At 41.9% G+C, this 20,577-nt stretch overlaps 1 protein-coding gene across 1 annotated transcript in view; it reads right to left on the reverse strand.

The window, feature by feature from the left end:
- Positions 1 to 20,577, reverse strand: part of LOC105920730 (potassium voltage-gated channel subfamily H member 5) — a 255,178-nt gene that overhangs the window by 60,783 nt on the left and 173,818 nt on the right. The window contains exons 9-10 of the mRNA XM_036150520.1: positions 11,939 to 12,138; positions 5,803 to 5,862 (exon numbers count right to left, since the gene is read on the reverse strand). Of these exons, the coding sequence (XP_036006413.1) occupies positions 5,803 to 5,862; positions 11,939 to 12,138 (260 nt within the window). The remainder of the gene's footprint in view (positions 1 to 5,802; positions 5,863 to 11,938; positions 12,139 to 20,577) is intronic.

The following is a 20,577-nucleotide window of genomic DNA, read 5'->3' on the forward strand; positions in this document are numbered from 1 at the left end:
AATGGATCCAGAATCAAATATGCTGTGATCTAAATTTGATTGATTATTCATTCTTTTTTTTTTAGATTGTGGCTACAAATGAAATATTCCAACAAAAGATACTAACAGAAAATACTAGGGCTGTTTGTTCCTTCTAGTCCATTCTGTCCTGACGAATAGGCCACATGGCCTCATCTACGTCATATTCAATATTTTCCCTTGTGATGCACCTAGGTAAAAATCTTCTTGCATGCCTGATCCATCCTTGACATGCCTCTGCATCTACATCTTGGGCAGCAGCAGTCATTGCATTGAGCAAGGGCATCTGCTCATAGGGGCAGTGATCATATACTTTCCATTTCCATGCACTGAAGAATTCCTCTATAGGAATAGATAGAGATGTATATACTGTATAGCAGCAATACCTGCTGTCCCATTGAAAAACTCTTACAATGAAAGCAATCGTGTTTCTATTGAGAAAAGGTTGGACTCTTTGTCCCGCCCCTCTAAGTGAAAGGCCATGATTTACCACATGATCAATCATAGTTGCCCAAATTTCATCTGTAACTTGAGTCCTTCCAGCTACACCACCACCTCACACATGGATTCCTCTTCCTCACAATCTTCTTCCCCTGATCCATCTACCTCTTACTCTGACTCTCATCTGCCTTACGTTGACCATTCATGCTTGCAAAGAACACACAACATGGCACCTCTTACGTAAAGCCTGCAAACTGACTGCAAATTGAAAAATTGTGTAAAGAAGTGTCAATCAGGTGCTTCGGTGATTTCATTCTGATCAAGAAGTTTCTAAGAGCTTGGAACATATAGTTTCTGTTTTGCTACCACAGCTAAAGCAATGGACATCGGACTGCATGAATGACATCTGTGTTAACTGTTTTGCAAAAGGGTGGGGAAAATGAGTCAAACCAATGAAAATAGGTTAACTCATTAGCAAGAGGTGTCTTTTGCTCTGCTGAGGTGGTGATGATGAAAACTGAGAGGTTGCCAGTTTCTTCAAACAGGTCAAAGCAATCAATAAAAACTGTAAAAACAGAATACAACAAATAAGAAACACAATAATGAATAAAATATTGCAACAACATTTTAAAACTCAAAACATTATCTTAAAAAAACACCATGACATTTTCAAGCCTAAATCAACATGTTAAAAAAAACACAATGACATCGGAAGAGGTAGGTACCCAGGGGAAAGATGAGAGATTGGTGATTAGACGCCGACGTTTGGCTTTTGAACCAGAAGTTATTCTGCCTGTAACAGGTTTTTGAAAACAAGAATATTATCAGTAACTTCTGGTTCAAAAAGCCAGATGATGCTGTCATCCAATTATCAATGTATCATGTTTCCCGCTGATACCTATCTCTTTCGATAGGTAAGTATCATTTTCTTTTTTACTATGTTGTTATAGGCTTGAAAATTTTGTAATTTTATTATATGTTGTGCTTTTAGTTTGATGTCCTGTCTTTTGAAAATGTTATTGTGTTTTTATTATGTTAATGTGTATTTCTTTTCTTTTTTCTCTTTTTTTCCTTTTTTTCTTTTCTTTTTTTCTCTTCTCTTTTTCTGTCATGTGTATTTTAATATTTTCTTGTGTTTTTTTAATTTGTATTTGTTTCAAGTTAATGTTGTTGTGTGTTTTTAAGAAGTTGTTGCTGTTTTGAATATGGCATTGTCTTTTTTTTATTTGTAGTTTTGTTTAGAGATTTGCTGGTGTGGTTTGCACTTTAGGGCCACCGTATATAACTTTTAAATAACAAATCCCATGTTATGAACAGTTACGAAGTATTTAAGGGTCCTTTCAAGAATATCCTTTTTACCCTCACTGGAGATAGCTTTCATTTGTGTAAAACAACTCTTATTATTCTAGTAGTAGTGCTATTCTTACTTGAGTGTAATTTTAGGGTACAATATAAGGCCAGTGTCCTGCAACTTTTAGATGAGTTCCTTGCTGTGGCGTCTCTGCATTTAGGGCCAGTGGGGCCTGGTCCCACTAGATGTCGCTGTGGAGCTCTATGTTCACAATCAGAAGTGGGACATTATCATTCTTTATAGAGCAATATTGTAAAAAAGACAAATTCTCTTACCAATAAAATTCTGTTATAAACATTTGTGTCTATATATCTAAGTCTGCCAGAATACTGACAAGTTTAGTAGGCTAAAAATCTTCTTGAGGCGCCTTGACATTTGGGCCGGCCCACCAATGGTTGTTTAAATACTGACCCTCTGAAATCACAGTGTGCATGGCCAACATGCTCTCAGTAGACAGCCGTGGGGCACAAATCCTACAGCCCCAAGCTCGGATCGTCCAATCTGAATTGCACATGTTACTTTTATATTCTGCTGGATAGCGTGTGACCTTCTAGGTAAGGCAAATTATTTGAGTAGAACATTTCAGTACAAGGACAATGCAAAGTGCTTTACATGATTAAAACATTGGAAAATAAAAACAGAATGAAGGCAAATAAATAACAGTTGGAATAAAATGCAGGAAAAGTTTAACTAAATTAAAACATAGGAAAATGTAAACTAAAAGAAATATTATTCTAGTGTAGGTTGTCCTTGCTTACTCATTGAAGGATTGACATGATTTTTTTCTGTTCAATGAATGAACAATATGAGTGAACTTTTATTTATAAATTTATGTATAAAAAATAAATTACATTTAGCTTATATAAAATGGATTTTCTAGGGTGTTTGTTTCTGTTAATTTATCTGTTTAATTTAACATTGATCAAAGTCACTAAGAGCTACTTTTAGTCTTAGGAATCTTTGTAAATATGGGAACTAAATCAAATGACTAAGGGTTAGTTGGTTTGCTACAGATTTTTGTCTCTGAGAAAAGTAATGTCAGCTGTTGCTTACCTCTGCTCAGCTTACCCTTATATTCTCTATGCCTTTAGTTAAAGTCAACATTAGTTTCCATGCAAACTCAAGATTCAGCCATCAAACCTATTCATGACAGATCTTTGCTGTATCCTCTGACATGCCACAGTCGTCTTCTGAAGTTCTGTCCTCCACACCCTTCATCTTCCTGACCGCTCTCCACATTCTAAAGAGCTCCTCCCTCAACACAAACCTTCCTGGAGATCAAAGCTCCATCGATACATCTCCTGGTCTTACCCTCCCTTGAAAATGTAAGCCAGTAAATAAACCTCTAGATCATTTCACTCTGCTTCCAGTGTATGATTCCGCCTGTGGGTCAGGACAATCCCGTAGCATGACAGGCTCATTAGGTGAAGTTTAATTGACCAGCAGCTCCTTAAATCCCCAGCAGTCAGATTAGCGAACTGCAGACAGGCTTGTCATCTGCTGCACACAAGCCACGCCCTTCATCAGAGATCCTCTCTTCAGAAGGAAACAAATACACATCCACACACCAGGATCATGACAGCCCAGAGGCCTATTTATCAGAAGCCGAGATCGGAAATCCAGGATAAGTGCTAAAGCCAGGCTTGACATAACGTGATCAATGTGTCCCCGCTTTAGCCGTTTCACAAAGCCCAATGTCAAGCCAGGTGTAAGTAATCCAGCTGAATGTGCGCTGTCAGCCGTCTGTCTACAAAAGACCATGAGGTCGATCCCAGATTCACTGATGCTACAATGGATGAGTTATGTGCGCCAATCTTCAAACCAAAGGAGCAACATCTTTTGATGGAGGCTTATGAGGAACGGAAGCGTATCCGACTCAAGAAAAGAAACGCTGCTATTATAAAGGAAAACGCATTTGTTTGGAGCTATTTTTATGGCAAAAAAAATGTCAAGCCATTTTCTCTGATCTGTTTGATTCTGACTCCAGAGGGTGATGTCTCGCTGGTTTGTATTGTTTTTTTTTTCTATTTTGGGGCTGTGAGATTGTGTTTTTTGTGCACTTGAGGGAAAATATGTTTTTTCTGGAGAAGTCAGCAAAACAGCATCCCCTAGAGTCGCAGAATTTGTGGAAAATGGTGTAACACCGGACTTTATTGATGACACCTTTACCTCATCATCTATTCTAATTTCCTCAACACATCCAATAGTTTATTCAAGGCCTTTCTGTCAAACTCAGAACAACAGCAGTCGTCAAAACACAGTTGACCAGTAGTAATGTCCACATGGATAATAATAAAGTTAATATATGTTTAGGCTACCATCGTAATTTTAAAATAATTATAGTACTTTACTGAATATTAAATGTGCATCAATGGTATTTTAATGCAGGCTGATAAAAAAAAGGAAAACACACAGATAAGGAAACAGAATCACTGACAAACTCATCGGTTTCTGATCAGTTTGACCGCTGCCTGAACAGAGAAGGCCCCAGGATTAACTAAGCCTGGCTGTTAGCCTGGTCAGGAGCAGGCTAGCTGCACAAGATAAATCGCCATGGTAACTTATGTGTTACTGCTTTTGTGAAACCAAGTCCAAGCTTAATTCAGCCAGGATATCTGGAAATGAATCCTCTATCTTGGTTTTGTGAAATAGGCTGGCGACCTGACTGCTCAAGCAAGTGTACCCTGAATGCTAAATGCAAGATGCTAAAAGAAGTCTCCAAAAATCCTAAACGATCCTCATGGGCATACAGCTGACTTTTACTATTGTTGATGCATGAAGAATCAAGAATCGTTTATTGCCACCTCCTTTTACCGTGGTGAAATTGTTTTTTGAGACAGACACCGACTTAGGATGCCCACACATAATATGTACAGGTGGACGCAACAGACATAGAGGGCGGCAGTGGTGATGGAGCTAGCAGGAGCTTAGAGCTGGGAGTTTGTCTTGTAAGATTCTGTTAATCCTGAAAGATGTAAGAGTGAACTTTTCTCTCAGAAAAAACACGAGTTCAGACAGATAGTTGCTAGAGCAAACATACAAATAGACCAGGACTGCAATGCAATTTGGACAAAATGTGAGATAATCTTAAAAAACAAAAAGCTGAAGCAGAAATGGACCCAGCAACTTGACAATGATCCAAACCACTCCTGCCAACAGGGGGAGGGAGGGGGGGGGGGGGGGGGGAGTGGCAAAACTGACTCTCTGACTGACCATTAAAATGGTCAGAGTGTCACGCGCTCGCTTCACCAACGTCTCCGCGTTTGTGTCATGGCACTTTGCTGCTCCCCCTCCCCTCTCGTATATGGCTCAGCGGCGCCAGCCAATCAGCACGCAGGCTCAGTCTAGCCCGCCCACTCAGCTCTCTCCACACAAACAACCACGCTGCTGCTGCTCAGACTCAAAGAGAGAGACAATGCAGGAGCGGAAAAACATGAAGAGGGAATGTAGCGCCGTTTGGCTATATTTTAATACCGTAAATGAAATTACGCTGTAGGGACAAAGGGACAACAAGAGCTATTACAGAGTGGGGTTTCCCAACGAAATCTAGAAAAGAGATTTTTATCATTTTTGGTTTTTACCTGGAATTAAATCACTTTCCTAGTAAATAAGATTAGAAACATAATAATTTCCTTTCTATTTTTCAACTGCATATCAGTTGGGGTTTCCTAATGTTTTCACTTGTCTCTCAACTTGCTGTGTTTGCTAATAATGACCTGATTTTGAATTGTTCTTCAGTAAAATAGATATAAAAAACTAACGTTGTTGGATTCAGCAGTGCTCAAATAGATAAACAAGCTTTGGGGTCCGAAATCTTTCAGGTCGCAGAAAGCTTACAAATCAGAAATCAAAAGCCTGAAAGTATTGAGACGGCTTCATGGTGTACATTTAGGAAAGTAGTTTGGAGAATGTTTTTTTTTTTTTATCTATTAAGCGTTTAAAGCAGAGATTCAATACTCAGAGCACTGTTTTCTGCTAAGGAGAACACATACCTTCCTGTTGAGGTGGACACAGATGTCAGCTCGCATGTCCTTAGGACATATAGATAAGACCTTAGAGAGAGAGAGAGAAAAATATTATGTCATCACACCATCATTGCCTAAAATCACATAAAAACCTGGATTTGTTAAAGAAGAGAGCAAAGATAAACACTCCTGAATGTATCTTGAAGGTTTTAGAAAGGCAAAATAAACTGACATAATTGCACTGAGATATCATTCATGTCAATGAACTTAAAGGTTTATCACACACATTGTATTCGTATATACTCCACTTCAACTCATTAACTTACTTTAAAACACATAGGCTGGCGATAATAACAGGAAGATGTATCATTTACTAAACAATAAAATAAGCAACGCAGCTCAGTTCCGCATAAAGTGCCAGCCCTTTCAACCTTTTTTTTCCATTTTGCAATATTCCAACCACAAACGTTGTTGGATTTTATATGTCAGACCAACACAAAGAAGAAATTAATTGTGACGGTTTGAAAGTGTTTTTGAAAATGCCAGAAAATTGTGGGGTGTTTTTTTTTCAGCGCATTCTTCTCTGATAGCCATAAATAATATAGCGTCTAAGCAACTGCCTTTGAAGTCAACTAATCAATAAACACTGCCCACCTTTGTGTTCTTAAATCTGAGTATAATTGCAGCTGTTAGAGAACGTTAGAGAACAACCAGTTTAATGACAAAGAAGGAACCCTGCAGACAGGTCAAGGAGAAAGTTGTGGAGAAGTTTAAAACAGACATAGGGTTTATCATAAGTCGTGTAGAAGACACAGAAAACATGGGGATGCAGCTGATCTCCTTAGATGGGACCATCTTCAACTCGTTGGCCTATGTGCAAAGGTCTATGTGTGGATGTTTTGTGAATCTCACATGTGTACATTTAAAAGAGGAGCGCGCCGAAAGCTTCATTACTGGACATCATGATGCTGAAACCCAGCATTTAAGAAAAAGACATAAGTATGTTGTGGTGAAGAGGAGCAGCGTCAGAGGTCAGGTCCCTGTCTGCTGTGCCAGAGCATGGGGGAACCCTCCATTCTCTGTGGTAAACTGGCTTTGATCCATTCTGACAAAGCAGAAAAATGGAAAGAAGGCGAGGGAGGCTACAGGAGTGAGAGGCCATCCAGTTGGAGGAGTTGGGGAGCATTTGGGGGGTGGAGGAGTCTGATGTCTTGTTGCATTATAAGACACCAGGAACTCCCTCGTCGCAATAGAGACTTTACTCTCCTTTTCTCTAAAATGAATTGTGTGTATTGATCTCTTTTCATATGTTTATCATGCTTATCTACCCATATGAAAGCTTAGAACATAGATGTTAGAGGGACTTCTGGATGACATTGTGGGGCATTTTACTTGAAGTAAAGATATGACAAGTCTAACTTGTGATAGAATCCTTTGATGTATCCCGATCTCCTTCTATGGCCCATTTTTATCGTACACAAAGTGTCACTCCTGGGGGTTTTCTTTTTCATTAGTTCAGTGTTGTTAATTTATACACATTTATACATTTCTGGTTCTTGATTGAGAGACAAATAAAAGGCACATGCTCAGAGGAGAGTTAGTTTAATTCACTCCCAACTTTTGTTGTTGTTACTATATGGCAGTTTTTCCTCTACTGTCCTATAAGGGTCAAAAGTGGAATTGTGGCACAATCTTTCCCTTTTAAAGAAACTGAAGCAGGCGTCCCCTAGCTAGTGTTATAGTATCCTGACACTGATCTTAAGGGTTCCCCTATCACCCTCACTTTTCAAATGTATTTTCTTATTTCCAGAGGACTAAGCCTTTGAGTAGCCTTTTGTATCTCACCCATTCTAGTAAACTTGATTGACAACACTAATTAAATGTACACTAAGGAATGGCCTTGTGTCAAATCGGGTCAGAGACAGCAGGTTGATTTAGCAGGAAGAAAACTATTCTGTAGAGCAACCTAAACTGTAGCAGCATAATACTGTGAAGCTGGTTTTCTTCAGCAGGTACAGGGAAGCTGGTCAGGGATGATGAGAAGATGGTCGGCGTTAAATCCAGGACGATCTTGAAGAGAAAAGCTGTTAGAGGCTGCAGAAGAGCTGATTCTGGGGTGGAGGTTCACCTTCCAGCAGGACAACCGCCCTGAACATGCAGCCAGAGATATGATGGATGGTTTAGATGCAAGTTTATGTGCTAGAATCAAAGTTCAGACATGAATCAAACAAAGAATCTATGTAAAGACTTGAAAATAGATGTTCACTGACATTCTTTATCTAATCTGACTGAGCTTGAGCGTTTTGTACATAAGCACCAATTCTAGGCTGCAGACGTTCAAAGCTGGTAGAAATATACCCCAAAGACCTGTGGCTGGAACCACAGCTAAAGGTGGCTCCACAAAGTTTTCGCTCAACAAATTACAAGTGTAGAAAACACTTCAGGCTTGTATTTGTAAAATTGTTAAACCCCATGAATTATTTGGCTTGCTCTTCACAATTCGAATCACTTTGTGTTGGTCTGTCACACAAAATCCAAATAAAATGTATTTAACTTTATGGTTGGAACGTGACAAAGTGTTTAAGAATTCAACTGACAATTCACTGTACTGCATGTGTGCCATTAGAAGGTATTCTAGGTTTCATTTTACCTTAAAGTTACTCTTTAAAACTAAAGCTAGGTCTATTTATATCTGTGGATTTGCATCTTAAGCTTGCTACATACTCCACAACATTACTTCTTGTAGTCTGGGAGAAAAGAACACAAAAAAGTGTGTGTTCGCCTTTCATACAAAAACGCTCAGCAGCAGACGTCAGCCCCACTAAACACACGTCACTGAAGATCGGGCGGGTGAAGGAGAGCACAGACACCCAAGCAAAGAGCAGGTGGAGAGCTGAAAACTTTGGAGCAGACAGAACAGTGTGCAGGGGTGAAGAAAACGTTCTGCCCAGACGTTGTGTCGAGAACAAACAGAGAGACCCTCCAAGAAAGGGTGCTGGAGCGAGACAAATTGTCTTGGTTCTCTTGGTGTACATAATACTCCATACTTAATGAATCTCCTTTAATCAGAACAAACAAAAGCTCTCGGAGATTGCGCTGACATATCATGCTTAATGAGCAGCCAAGCGAATTCTGTATATTTTCAGCTTAGGGTCTGTCCAGTGCTGAACCTCCTACAACGCTGCTCCCTTCCTGCATGAATAACAGTTGCTGAGCGTGCAGTCACACGATGCGACACGCTGCTCAGTGTGAAACACATCAGGAATGTTGAACTCATAATGCAGGCTGGAGGTACGTTTGCCTGAGTCTGGCCTCTCTGCCCTGTGGAGGAGCTCAGTGAGCAGTCCAATGCATCAGCACATTAAAGAGGGAGACTGGGATGGTATATCTTTGAAAAAACAAAACATTTTAAAAATAATTACAGAAAAATATGAAATGAATCTGATAAATACAAATAACTGTAAATTGGTTTACAATTAGGATTACTATGAAGTCCAAATGGAACTAGTTCTACTTTCCCTTCTCATTTCTGTGGATGAAAAAAAACTAGTTAACCCCAAACAGTTCTTGTTTGTACACTTCTGTTTCTTTACTCAGAATGCATTAAAGATATGATCTAAGGTTTTTTTTTAACCAACAAATGATGTATCCACAGAATAGAAAATCCCAAAGAAAGGGTTCTAAATAGAAAACACAGAAGAACATCTTACTGTGGGACTATTTGGCTCAAAAAGCATAAGACATGAGGCGATCAGCTGATATGAGTCAATTTTGTGCTGGAGGAGCAACTCCTGAAATATTTTGACAAATACATAGACTCTGATGAATGTAAGTTTGATATGAACGGGTTTAAACATTACATGTTTGAGGCAGAGCCTTAAGCAGAGTTAGAGTTGCCGGGGATATGATTAAAAAAGATTTTCATTAAACCAAGAAGTTTGTTTCTAATAGTAAAGGAGGCAAACGTCTCGCAAAATACAGTACAACAATGAAAACATCAGATGAGGTTTGAAAAAAATAAGTTATGCTTTCATTTATTGTTTCTTTAGAATTAGTGTAAAAATCTTCATTGGCTTTACAGCAGTCAAACAATTCTTCTAAATACAGAGGAGCATGTTTCCACTGGGGTTTGATGATTTATCATTGGTTATGAGCTCTTTGATATTGGAAGGCCTATTTGTCACCATCCAAATCTTTAGCTCCCTACACAGATTATCTGTAATATTTATGTGAGGTTAGTTACCTTACTAACTAGTGTCTAATAATTACCTTCTATGTGCCAGATTAAGTCTTTATTTTATTAATGTATTTTTTTTACCTGAACAAAGGAGCATACAGAGATCTAACAGGACAGAATAGACTAAATCAAGGACTAAAGTTAAAATCTAAAGGAGTAGTGTGGAGTTCCAATCCAAAGAACTGGTCTCAACAAAAAAAATAAGAGTCTCAAAACACAAGATTAAAACATGTATGGACCGCAGAAAGTACCAGAACCAACAAATAATCTCAATGCAAAATGGTTTACCTGCAAAACCAAAGTGGCTATACGAACACACAGACCCATGGATGATGACAGAACATAAGGTTGCAACAATGATTTTAAACTGTTGATACCTTTTACCATATATTTTCTATCTTTTTTATGAGAGACTAATGAAGTTGCCGGTGTCAGCACTGTTTAAATCCTAGAGTACTGTTCCTCCCCCACTGGTTTTTCTGCACTGCCAGTCACTTGACTTTTGCCTTTATCACAAATAAGACAAATTTGGCTGAATGGAAGTATTTCCAGTTGTGACGCAGACACGCAGCTTTGATGTGGAAACTGAAAGAGTGCCACTCTGATTAAGCTAACACTGTTTGAAAACAGTTGGAAAACAGTGACCATCTGACTGCTGGTTCTACCAGGGCAGAAAGCCTGACTAAATGAACCTGCTGATATCAGCCTGTTAGATAGTTGTTTGTCAAGCACAGACGGGCAAACAGGTCCAATTTTGTGTGCCAGAAGCATATTAAAATTACAACTACATTAAGTCATTGCTTCTTGTAGATTTTTTTTTACATCTCTAAAACTAAACCATGGCTAATTGTAATAATATTTTGGTCATTACAATATTTTGGTTATTTTAGGTCAAGGAGATTCTCACACTAGCTGACAAAGTCTTTTCTGAAGCTTTCTGCTAGATTTAAACTTCTTGCAGAGATGGTAGCAAGGCACCAAGCATTTTCTCAACAGTTCTTACTAACCTGCTCTGTCTCTTCTCTTTTCTGCTGTTTCTGAACCAAGCAGATCCATTAGGTGAGAACTCTCTCGGTAAACGACAGTCACTGATGGTATCAGGAGCTTTGGAGTCACATACGCAGCTAACTGTGTCCCATATAATGACTCCCAAAGTGGCAGAAATATCCACTAATTGGCCCCAGCTCTGACTGCAAGGTATTTATAGATGAGCTGAGTAAAATACTTGTCTAATGTGTCTTTATGAGAGCATTATCTAAAGTACTACTTGAGAGAAACTGAAAAGTAAGTGTATAACACTTCTGTGTGATGGACTTGGTGGTTCAATTTAGTGAACTGTAGTGGAGTGTATTGCTTACACTACTGTACTTGCTGATCAAGGATCAAGCTTGAGTTGTTCACCTTTCTCCTTATGGCTAAAGTGTATGCTATATCATTGGCGTAATTGCAGTTTATATATATATATATATATATATATATATATATAGATATACAGATATATATATATATATATATATATATATATATATATATATATAGATATAGATATAGATATATAGTCTTGTATATATATATATATATATATATATATATATATATATATATATATATATATATATATATATATATATAGATAGATATATATAGATAGATATATATATAGATATATAGTATAGACTGGCAACCTGTCCAGGGTTTACCCCGCCTCTCGCTCATTGACAGCTAGAGATAGGCACCAGCACCTTTTGCGACCCCTCAAGGGATAGGCAAAATAGATTTGGGGAAATCCCCACACTGACAGGCAACCTATCACTGAGCACTTTCTGACTTCTTCTTCTTCCCCTTTCTGTAAATCATCAGCTTGCAGAAGGTGTTTCAACAAAAGTGTTTGGTATTACTGTTTTAACGGCCTTCTCTCAGTCTTACCTTCTCCGTGTCAATGCCTTTGGACATGGACCAGGTGGAGACAATGTAGTCCATGACCCGCTCGCTGAGACCTTTTGGAACCTGGTAGAGCTTCAGAAAGTCCCTGACGTTGTTGAGCATCTCATGGTAGCGGTTGGTGTTAGCATACATCTGCTGGAAGATGGTTGTCACGTTTCCAAAGATGGTGGCATAAAGAAGGGCTGAAGACAAAAAAAGAGAACCAGGAATGTTTACAGTTCTTTTTCTAAGGTGTTTATTTTTATCAAACGATTTCTAGTGTAACCCAGGGTAAAAAATATGTTTAAGAACATATAAATATGACTTTACTAATTTCACAGTGGAAATAAATATTGACAAATAGCATGTAAATAAGGTTATGAATGTTCAAGTGATAAAAGTTTAAAAAATAATCTATATTAGCTGTTTGGTCTGGTGTCATATCAAATAATAAGGTTATAAATCACTGTCAAGAGGACTGTGTACTCCTGTCACGCATCTCAGATCACCTCAGACATTCTACTTTGAAATTTTTGGTGTGGCGACCCTGCCAGTCCACTAGTTTTCCTTGTTTGTGTTTTCTTTTGTTTTGCAGGGAGCAAGGTGGAAGGCTAGGAGGGCGTTTTTAACTGGATTGTATTTCTAAATATAAATATGTTTTTTTTTAAATGTAATTTTTTTATATCTATACACATAACTACTACATCTAGTTGAAAACTAACAAAGCAACAAAACAAAAGAGAACATCATCATATTGAAAGTCGGACATGACTGGTTGAATTGTACTAATTGATGGAACCATGAATTCTGCTCTCTACCAGAAAGAAAATTTAATAATTTTTGGAATGGCCTAGTCAAGTCCAGACTTTTAGTGATGATGTTTCATGACCTTAAACAGTCTGAATCAGCCTGTCTACTCTCGGACTACAGACTATGGTTCATTCCATCGATCATCCTGCCTGCCTCTGTCATCACGGTTCTGACCCATTGCTTGCCTGTTGACAACTGCGCTCTACAATACTAATACAAATACAATACTAATACAATACAAAATCCTTCACAGAGTACATTACACAGGACAAAGATTATTCAAGATGGGTCTGGCACAATCTAATATCTGCCCACACTGCATAGGCAATCATCCTGATAATTATTTTCATGCGTTATGGTTATGCACACCAGTCCAGAGGTTCTGGACACAGATATGTAAGGACTTATCAAGGTGCTTGAGCTGTAAAATTACACCATCCCCATCAGTTTGCCTGCTCGGTAATTTTGAGGAAAGTCCTCTGAAAAAAGAAATAGTTTACATGGTTTTTACTGCTTTATGCATTGCAAAGAAAACTATCCTCATGAATTGGAAAAGTAAACAAAATCTCAGTATCAATCAGTACAGAGATCTTTTGTTGGATCATATTAATCTAGAGACAGCATCTGCTTCCACATCTGATTGGTCTTTTTGGGCTCCTCTGATCAACACCATCACTTAGTGGAATAGGGGGCGGTGGGTTGCTTCCTGCAGGGCGCAGTGGCTGGATGGAGGGGTTCCTGGGGCCCTGGGGGCACTTGGAGTAGGGCGCCTGGTGGATCCGGCTCCGGGGTCTGTTGCCCCCATCTGGGAGGAGTTTGGGAGGCCTACGGGTGGCCTACAGCGGCCGCTTGCGGCGCTCTTTGGGAGCTGCGTGTTGACGGACGTGGGTTACTGACCTGGTAGCTGTGCTGCCGCTGGGTGGGGCCGGGGTGGGTCTGGGGGTCTGGGGTCCCTGGGGCGCGCCGCCCTCGGGCGCGGGCCCCGGCGGGGCCTCGGGGGTTCCGGTTCCGGGGGGTGTGCCGCTTTTGGTGTGGGCCGGCGCGCGCCCGGGTGTCCGCCCCTGCACGGGGCCTCTGGTGCGCTGGGGGGCCTCGGGGCCCGTTGAGCTGGTAGGGGGACATGGTCATTAACACCTCTGGGCAGATGCTCTTCTCCTTTATTGGAAAGGCACTCTGCCAGTGGGGGGAGGGGGAAAGGAGGGGGAGTAGGGATCTACCCAGCCTGGATGTCTACTGTCGAATGTATGGTGAGTTGTTTGAACGTTAGTGTTGGGGAGGGATTAAATCCACGGGTGGCGGGGGGGGGGTTGGGGGGGGTTGACGTTCTGGTGGGCTTGTGTCCGGCCCCCTGTCCCGGTCCTGGTCCGTGTCGTCTTCCGGTGCGGGTTTCACCTGGGGGGTGGGGTTGGGGTGGCTCGTGCGGGCCGGCTGGCCGGGGTCCCCCCCTCTTATTATTATTATTATTATTATTATTATTTATTTATTTATTTATTTATTTATTTATTTAGTTTAAGTAGGCTTGGTGGGTGGGCTGGGGGGGGCTGAGGTGTTGGTCCTGGTGGGTGGTTGGCTGGCGGGCCCTGCGGCCTCTCCCTGGCCCCCGGGCTACGGTGGTGCCGCTGGCGAGGCCCCCTTCTCTAGGTGGGGCTTTCGGGGAGCGGGGGTGCCTATTGGAGTCAGTAGGGGAGCTGGCTCCCTGGGTTGGCTTCCCAGTCATTTGCTCCCCATCCCCGGACTCCTCCCTCTGCCTGCTCCATCACGCCGCCACACATGCAGGTCATGAGGGAGGGGGCGTTACTGGAGGTTGCCACTTTCTGGTGACGCCCCTCTCCCCAATTTTATCATGCATCTTAGACACTTTCACTTCAAACATTTTTCACATCACACACTCATATAGGCCATGGTAGGGGGGGGGGTGGGGGGGAAGACGTCTGGGAGGGGGCTTATGTTGTGTGGGCCTCACCTCGGACGGCTCCCTTCACCTCCTCTCCCACTTAGACATTGAGGGTTCTGGGCAGTCACACGGAAGGGGTGCGCTGGCAACAGCTACCTTCCGAAAGGGGGGTGGGCTGTGCCGTGCATCCCCTTCGGCGCTCCCAGTTTTTAAACGCACTTGAGAACAACATGCAACAACACAACATTTGAGCAGGCGTAGGGAGGGTCGGGGTCTTCTGCACACCCCCGTTCTCCGATGGAGGCAAGGAGTCTGGGGCCTGGAGGAGGTGCGGGCCACTGTGTCCAGGGTCTTGGCGGGGGGCTGCGGTGTGCAGTCAGCGGCCTGCCAGGTCTGGGGCTGATGCCTCCGCTCCCCCCAGGGGGCGGGGGGCAGGGATGGCAAGGGTAAGGTGGGGGGAGGGAGGGGGTTTATTAGGTATTTAGGGGGAGGGGGGGGCTCTGGCCGGGTGGCTCGTGCGGGTCGTGTTGGCCCGCCCTCTTGGGGGGGCCCGGTCCGGGGGGCGTCTGGTCGGGGGCCGGGGCCGGGGGTCGGGCACAGGCAGTCGTATAGTCGATTTGGGGTGACCCCCCCCCCTTTGGTCAGTGTTGGATGTGAGTGTTATGTGGGAATGTGTGTACAGCGTCTTTTTTTTTTTTTTTTTTTTTTCTGTGTGTGGCGAGTGGGGCACAAGGGAGGGATGGGGTGAATGAGTTTTTTTTTTTTTTCAGGTATGGGTGTGGTCCGCTCCCTCTCCCAAGAACATCTCAAGTCTCCGATAGGTGCGGAGCCCATCCCCCCACGTCCTGCCCTCCTCCACTTCGTTGGCGGGCGCCTTGGCCCCCTGGCGCATTAGTTGGCTTCGGGTTTGGGGCGGGTTCCCGGGCGTGCGCCAGCCCGCTCCTGGCGGCCTCTTCGCGGGGCCTGGCCCCCCGGGGGGCGGCCGGGGCCCTCGTCGCGGGGGCGGGGCGCCCCTGGGGCCTCTGGCCCTCAGGGCCCATGGCCGGGACCACTTCAGCGGGGCTGGCTGCCGGCGGAGCCCACAGGCTCGTCTCCGCGGCTCTTGAGGGCGTCGGCATTGCGGTGGCTGGGGGATTTCCTCGGGGTCGTCTCTGCTCCTTCCTTGGGGGGGGGGTTGCAGATATCCTGTGTCGGCCCCTCCTGGGCGACCTGCTTTAGGGACCCCTTTGGGAGTCCGGGGCTACGGGTCCCCTGACGCCTGCCTCTGTGCTCGGGGAAGGTGGGTCTTTGGTTCTCCACAATCACTATCAAGCTATTTCTGGATAATCTTCACCTAAACTAGTGCACTTTCACATCTCCCACTGGTGCTGGGTCCCAGGTATTAAGTGTTCACTTATATACAGTAATCTTATAATTTATTTATTTATTTATGTTGTGTCACTTTCTTTTTTCAAATATCACATTACACATGTCAGCTTACATAATAATATATATGATTTAGCAATGGCATCTAGGTGTTATTCGAGTGTATCTGTTGCTTTATGTCTGTTGGTTGTGCTGTTCTTTTTGTGTCTCTTTCCAGGTGATGGAGCAGACAGAGGACGTTTTATCATTCTCTTCCTTTTATCTCCTCTTTCTTTCACCTCTACTCTTTTTTTTTCTTTTCTTTCACTTTTTGTTCTTCCTTTACTCTCCCATTGTCATGTCCATATAATTTGAAATTCTCCTTGCAGGAATCATAATAAAGCTATTTACATGCATAAATCAAGTGGAGCACTATGGCGAAAGCTGTTTGCTCCACTTGTAAAAGCAAAATCTGTCGAGCTCCATCTGGCATTGAGATATCAATTCCTATTGCCATAGTGCTAGACAGGACACTGGGAAAAAAAAAAAAAAAAAAAAAGACAACTGCGCTCTAGTCAGTCTCAGGAGAGTCTACCTCAGAGCTTTTACGGCCAGCTTTCTGATCTCTTTGGGAGATCACAAGAATCGTTCCCCACCAACTGTAACCTGCACTCACCTTCCCCGCCTGTTCCCGGATCTTGAGAAGTGGTTCCTATCCCTGACGTTAACGATTTTCCTGCAACCTGCAACAATTTACCATCTAATAAACTGTCTTTAAACTCTACCTGTCTTGTCTGGCTGAATTCTGGGTCCTCTGGTTCTGTTTGTTACATAAAGATACAATAACTACCACTGACCCACCCAATTGCTACATTTTAACTGTAGAATACAAGTAAACCTGTTGTACCATAGACATGATTCCATTTATCCTGGTACTTAGAAGCAGGTTTACAGATTCTGGGGTGTACAGTCTAATAAAAAATGAAATTGGCGTAGTGGCTTGCTCTGTGAAGTTTAGGTTAATTTAAATTATATGATGTTGCTTCCGTCATATGATTTTTATTTGTGATATGGAAAGACATTGAAATTTATCCTGTCTCCTGTGAAGTGAATAAGCCACCTTAACAGTAGGACTAAGCTATCAGGAATTACAGAATACCTTACTGGAGTTCCAGGTAATATAATAAATTCATTATTTGAATCATGAATGAAACAATTATTCTTTGCATGTGAGGGGAAGAAACCCCTCCAAACCATATGATGTGCTGTATGTAATGAAAGCATCAACAATAGGAAGACAGTGATGACCAGGAGTTAAGTTACTAATTACAAAGGCAAAAAAAGCTGAAATTCAACATTAACAGGTTTTCCTCTTTGGTATTTCTCTTAGAGCAATCATCCCTATTTATATTTCTAAAATGGTAAATATTACACTTGATCACTTCTCATAATAATCTAAAGCAGCCTTTAGAATACAATAGAAAGTAGAGGAAGATACTTTACTGTCTCACAGTGGGGAAATTCGAGTGTACCAGCAGCAAAGAGCCAATTTGCAACATAAGAAAGAAACTGTAGTTATTTCAAATACCATACTCTAGACCAGGGCTATTCAATTAATTTGGAATTGGGGCCAGTTCATGAATCTGAGGCAAAATAAGGGGCCAGAGAATATGAGTAATCACGGCAACAAAAAAAGAAATTACAACATACTGAAGTCAATATATTCTGTTTTGTAAATGCAGAACAACATATACACATAAATCCACACATGGACTACTACTGTCAGTTGTTTACATTTTCATTCATTTAACTGACAAACAACTTCAATTCCAAGTGCACCAACAAATATAAAAAACAAAACTGCATAGTATGCTTCTAATTACAACAACATAACAGTGAACTTTATCAAGGCACATTTCAAACTGCTTTCAACAAATATCACCTCAGCCATTTTAGCCCTGCTAACATGAGAAAAAAAAATCACTGTAACAGTCCCTTAGTTGACCTCTCTTTACATTTTTTTTCCTTTATCTGCCTATATTGAAATTGCATCAGACACCTCAATATTCAGTTCAGTTGAGCCATACCATATAAAAAAACATTAAGTGCATATTATGAGGTGAATAACATGTTAATTGCATCATACTGTTCAAAAATCAATCCTCATTACTTGTTTGACTAACATGACTGTCACTTTGCATGTAGTTTGCCAACATTTGCATCTAATGAGAGAAATGGCATTTTTTTGACTTAGCAAGAGCAGTGAAGTCAGGTGTATATGTTGTCAGGGCAATGCGTAAGCAGTGTTGCAGATGCTGGTCAGTGAGGGATATGCGATTGTGAGTTTTAATGGCATTCATGTGTGAGAATGACGACTCACAAGTGTATGTTGAGCCAAACATTGTCATAAGAAAAAGTGCAAGACCCCTTGAGTGTGGAAATTTTTCTTGGCTGACTACATGAGTCCAGAATTTTTCAAAACCTGCCTGCTGCAATGACTGTCGCAAGTCATCTGACGACTGAATGTCAATGAGTTCCAGTTGTAAAAAACCTTCATCCAATGATGGTACTAGCTCCTTTCCTTTCAATGCAAAGTCTGTCTCAACATTCACACAGAAAGGGTCCTTAACATATCTCACCACTTCGCTGGAGATGCTGAAATCATCAAACCTGGTGGAAAAGTTGTTTTTCAGTGAGTCAATAAAGCCTGACATCACCTCAGTAATTTGCAGACCAGATTTCTTTAATGTGGGGAAGTGGAGCATCTTCCCAGGACAAAGATCAGCAGAGAAGAGTGAGAGCTTTCTTAGAAAAGCATGAAGTTTCTCCACAAGTTCTGAGACTGTTTTATCCCTGCCCTGCAACTCCATGTTGAGTTGATTCAAATGATGGAAAACGTCACTCAAAAAGCAAACAGTGGCATTAAAATCATCATTTCCCATCAGAGACAGAAACTTGCCAGCTTTTTTCATTTTTGAAGACTGGAGAAACACCAGAATCTCCTCTTTTAGTTCACAAAAACGTTTCAATGCGTTTCCTTTGCTAAGCCATCTAATGTCATTGTGAATGAGCAAATCTTTGTATTCAGCAGACATGTCAGTCAACAGCTGGCGGAAAAGGCGGTGCTGTAAACTGGAGGTGCAACGGATAAAGTTTATAATTGCCATGACAGAGTCCATGGTCTCTTTTAACTTAGCACTGAGTTTGGCACACAGAAGGCTTTGGTGGATGAGGCAATGTAGCGATCTCATATGTGGAGCCACGGCTGCCATCCTCGCGGCAAGCCCCTGATCCCTGCCCACCATCGAGGGCGCGCCATCCGTCACCAGCATGTTGACGCGCGCCAAATCCAAGTTGTTCTCCTCAAAGAATGAAACAATTTTGGTGAATAAAATCTCACCTGTGGTGTGCCCTTCCAGAGGAAGTAGTCCAAGCAGATCCTCGCGAAAACATTCTCCATCAAAAAATCGCACATAGAGACACAGCTGCGCAACATCACCGTTATCTGTCGACTCATCCACGGCCAAAGACATCACCTCAGCCTTCCTCAGCTTGTCCAAAAGTGTCTCGAAAACATCCGAGGCAAGGCACTCGACTCTCCTCATATTTGACGTGTCAGATATTGGAATTTGCTTGATCGAATCAATAACGCTTTTTCGGGTTTTTTCATCTGTTACCACCTCATTAATGGATGCCAGCATACATTCCTTGACTATCTCCGAGTCTGTAAACGGCTTTTTCTTTTTTCCCAATATCCATGCCACTCGTAACGATGCCGCCGTTGCTCTCTCTTGATCCGTACACGCCCGAAACAATATGCGACGTCTTTGCTCATAACAAAATGTGAGCCCTGAAATCTTCTGCCTCCGAGCGGCTGAGCCCGGTGGGAAAGTAGCGTTGAAGTTAGCATGCGTTGTGTTGTGATGCCTTCTTAAATTATACTCTTTACACACGGCGAGGCACTCGTTGCAGATTAAGCACACAGGATTCGCATCAACTGCAATAAACGCGTATTTCTCTGTCCATTCATTGTTGAACTGCCTGTTCTCCGAGTCAACTTTTCTTTTTTTTAAGGTAGAGAGAGACATTTTGTCTTGTTAGCCAATCCTTCACGCTTGACAGATAAAAGTCAGAGAATTGAATTAGAGCGCGCCGTGAATGGTGATTTTTGATTGGTCATGTGCGGTCTCCCAAAATATATGTCCGACGAAAACAGGTATTTGTTTTTGTATTCCTGTTTTTCCACCATGACTTAAACGTGCGCATCCCGCCCCCTACTGCACGAGAGAACGTGCAGTTAGTCATATTCATGCACTATGTAAGACTATCAGTATGTAATAATCACAGTACACTCTAGGGGCCGGTACAAAAACCCAAAGGGGCCGGACCCGGCCCTGGGGCCGCCATTTGAATAGCCCGGCTCTAGACATTAAAAAAGTCTGCAACCGAGCAGGTCATTTTTAGAAATGTGACAAATATTTCCTGTCTTCTGTGAATATTTTTCATGTTGTTTTAAGCATGAAAAACAACAACTATTTATGAGACTGAAGAAAACTGTAAACAATTATTGTGTTTGTTGTGAGCAGCTACCGTT

This window comes from Fundulus heteroclitus, chromosome 19, assembly GCF_011125445.2.
Source record: "Fundulus heteroclitus isolate FHET01 chromosome 19, MU-UCD_Fhet_4.1, whole genome shotgun sequence".
NCBI classification, from domain to species: Eukaryota; Metazoa; Chordata; class Actinopteri; order Cyprinodontiformes; family Fundulidae; genus Fundulus; species Fundulus heteroclitus.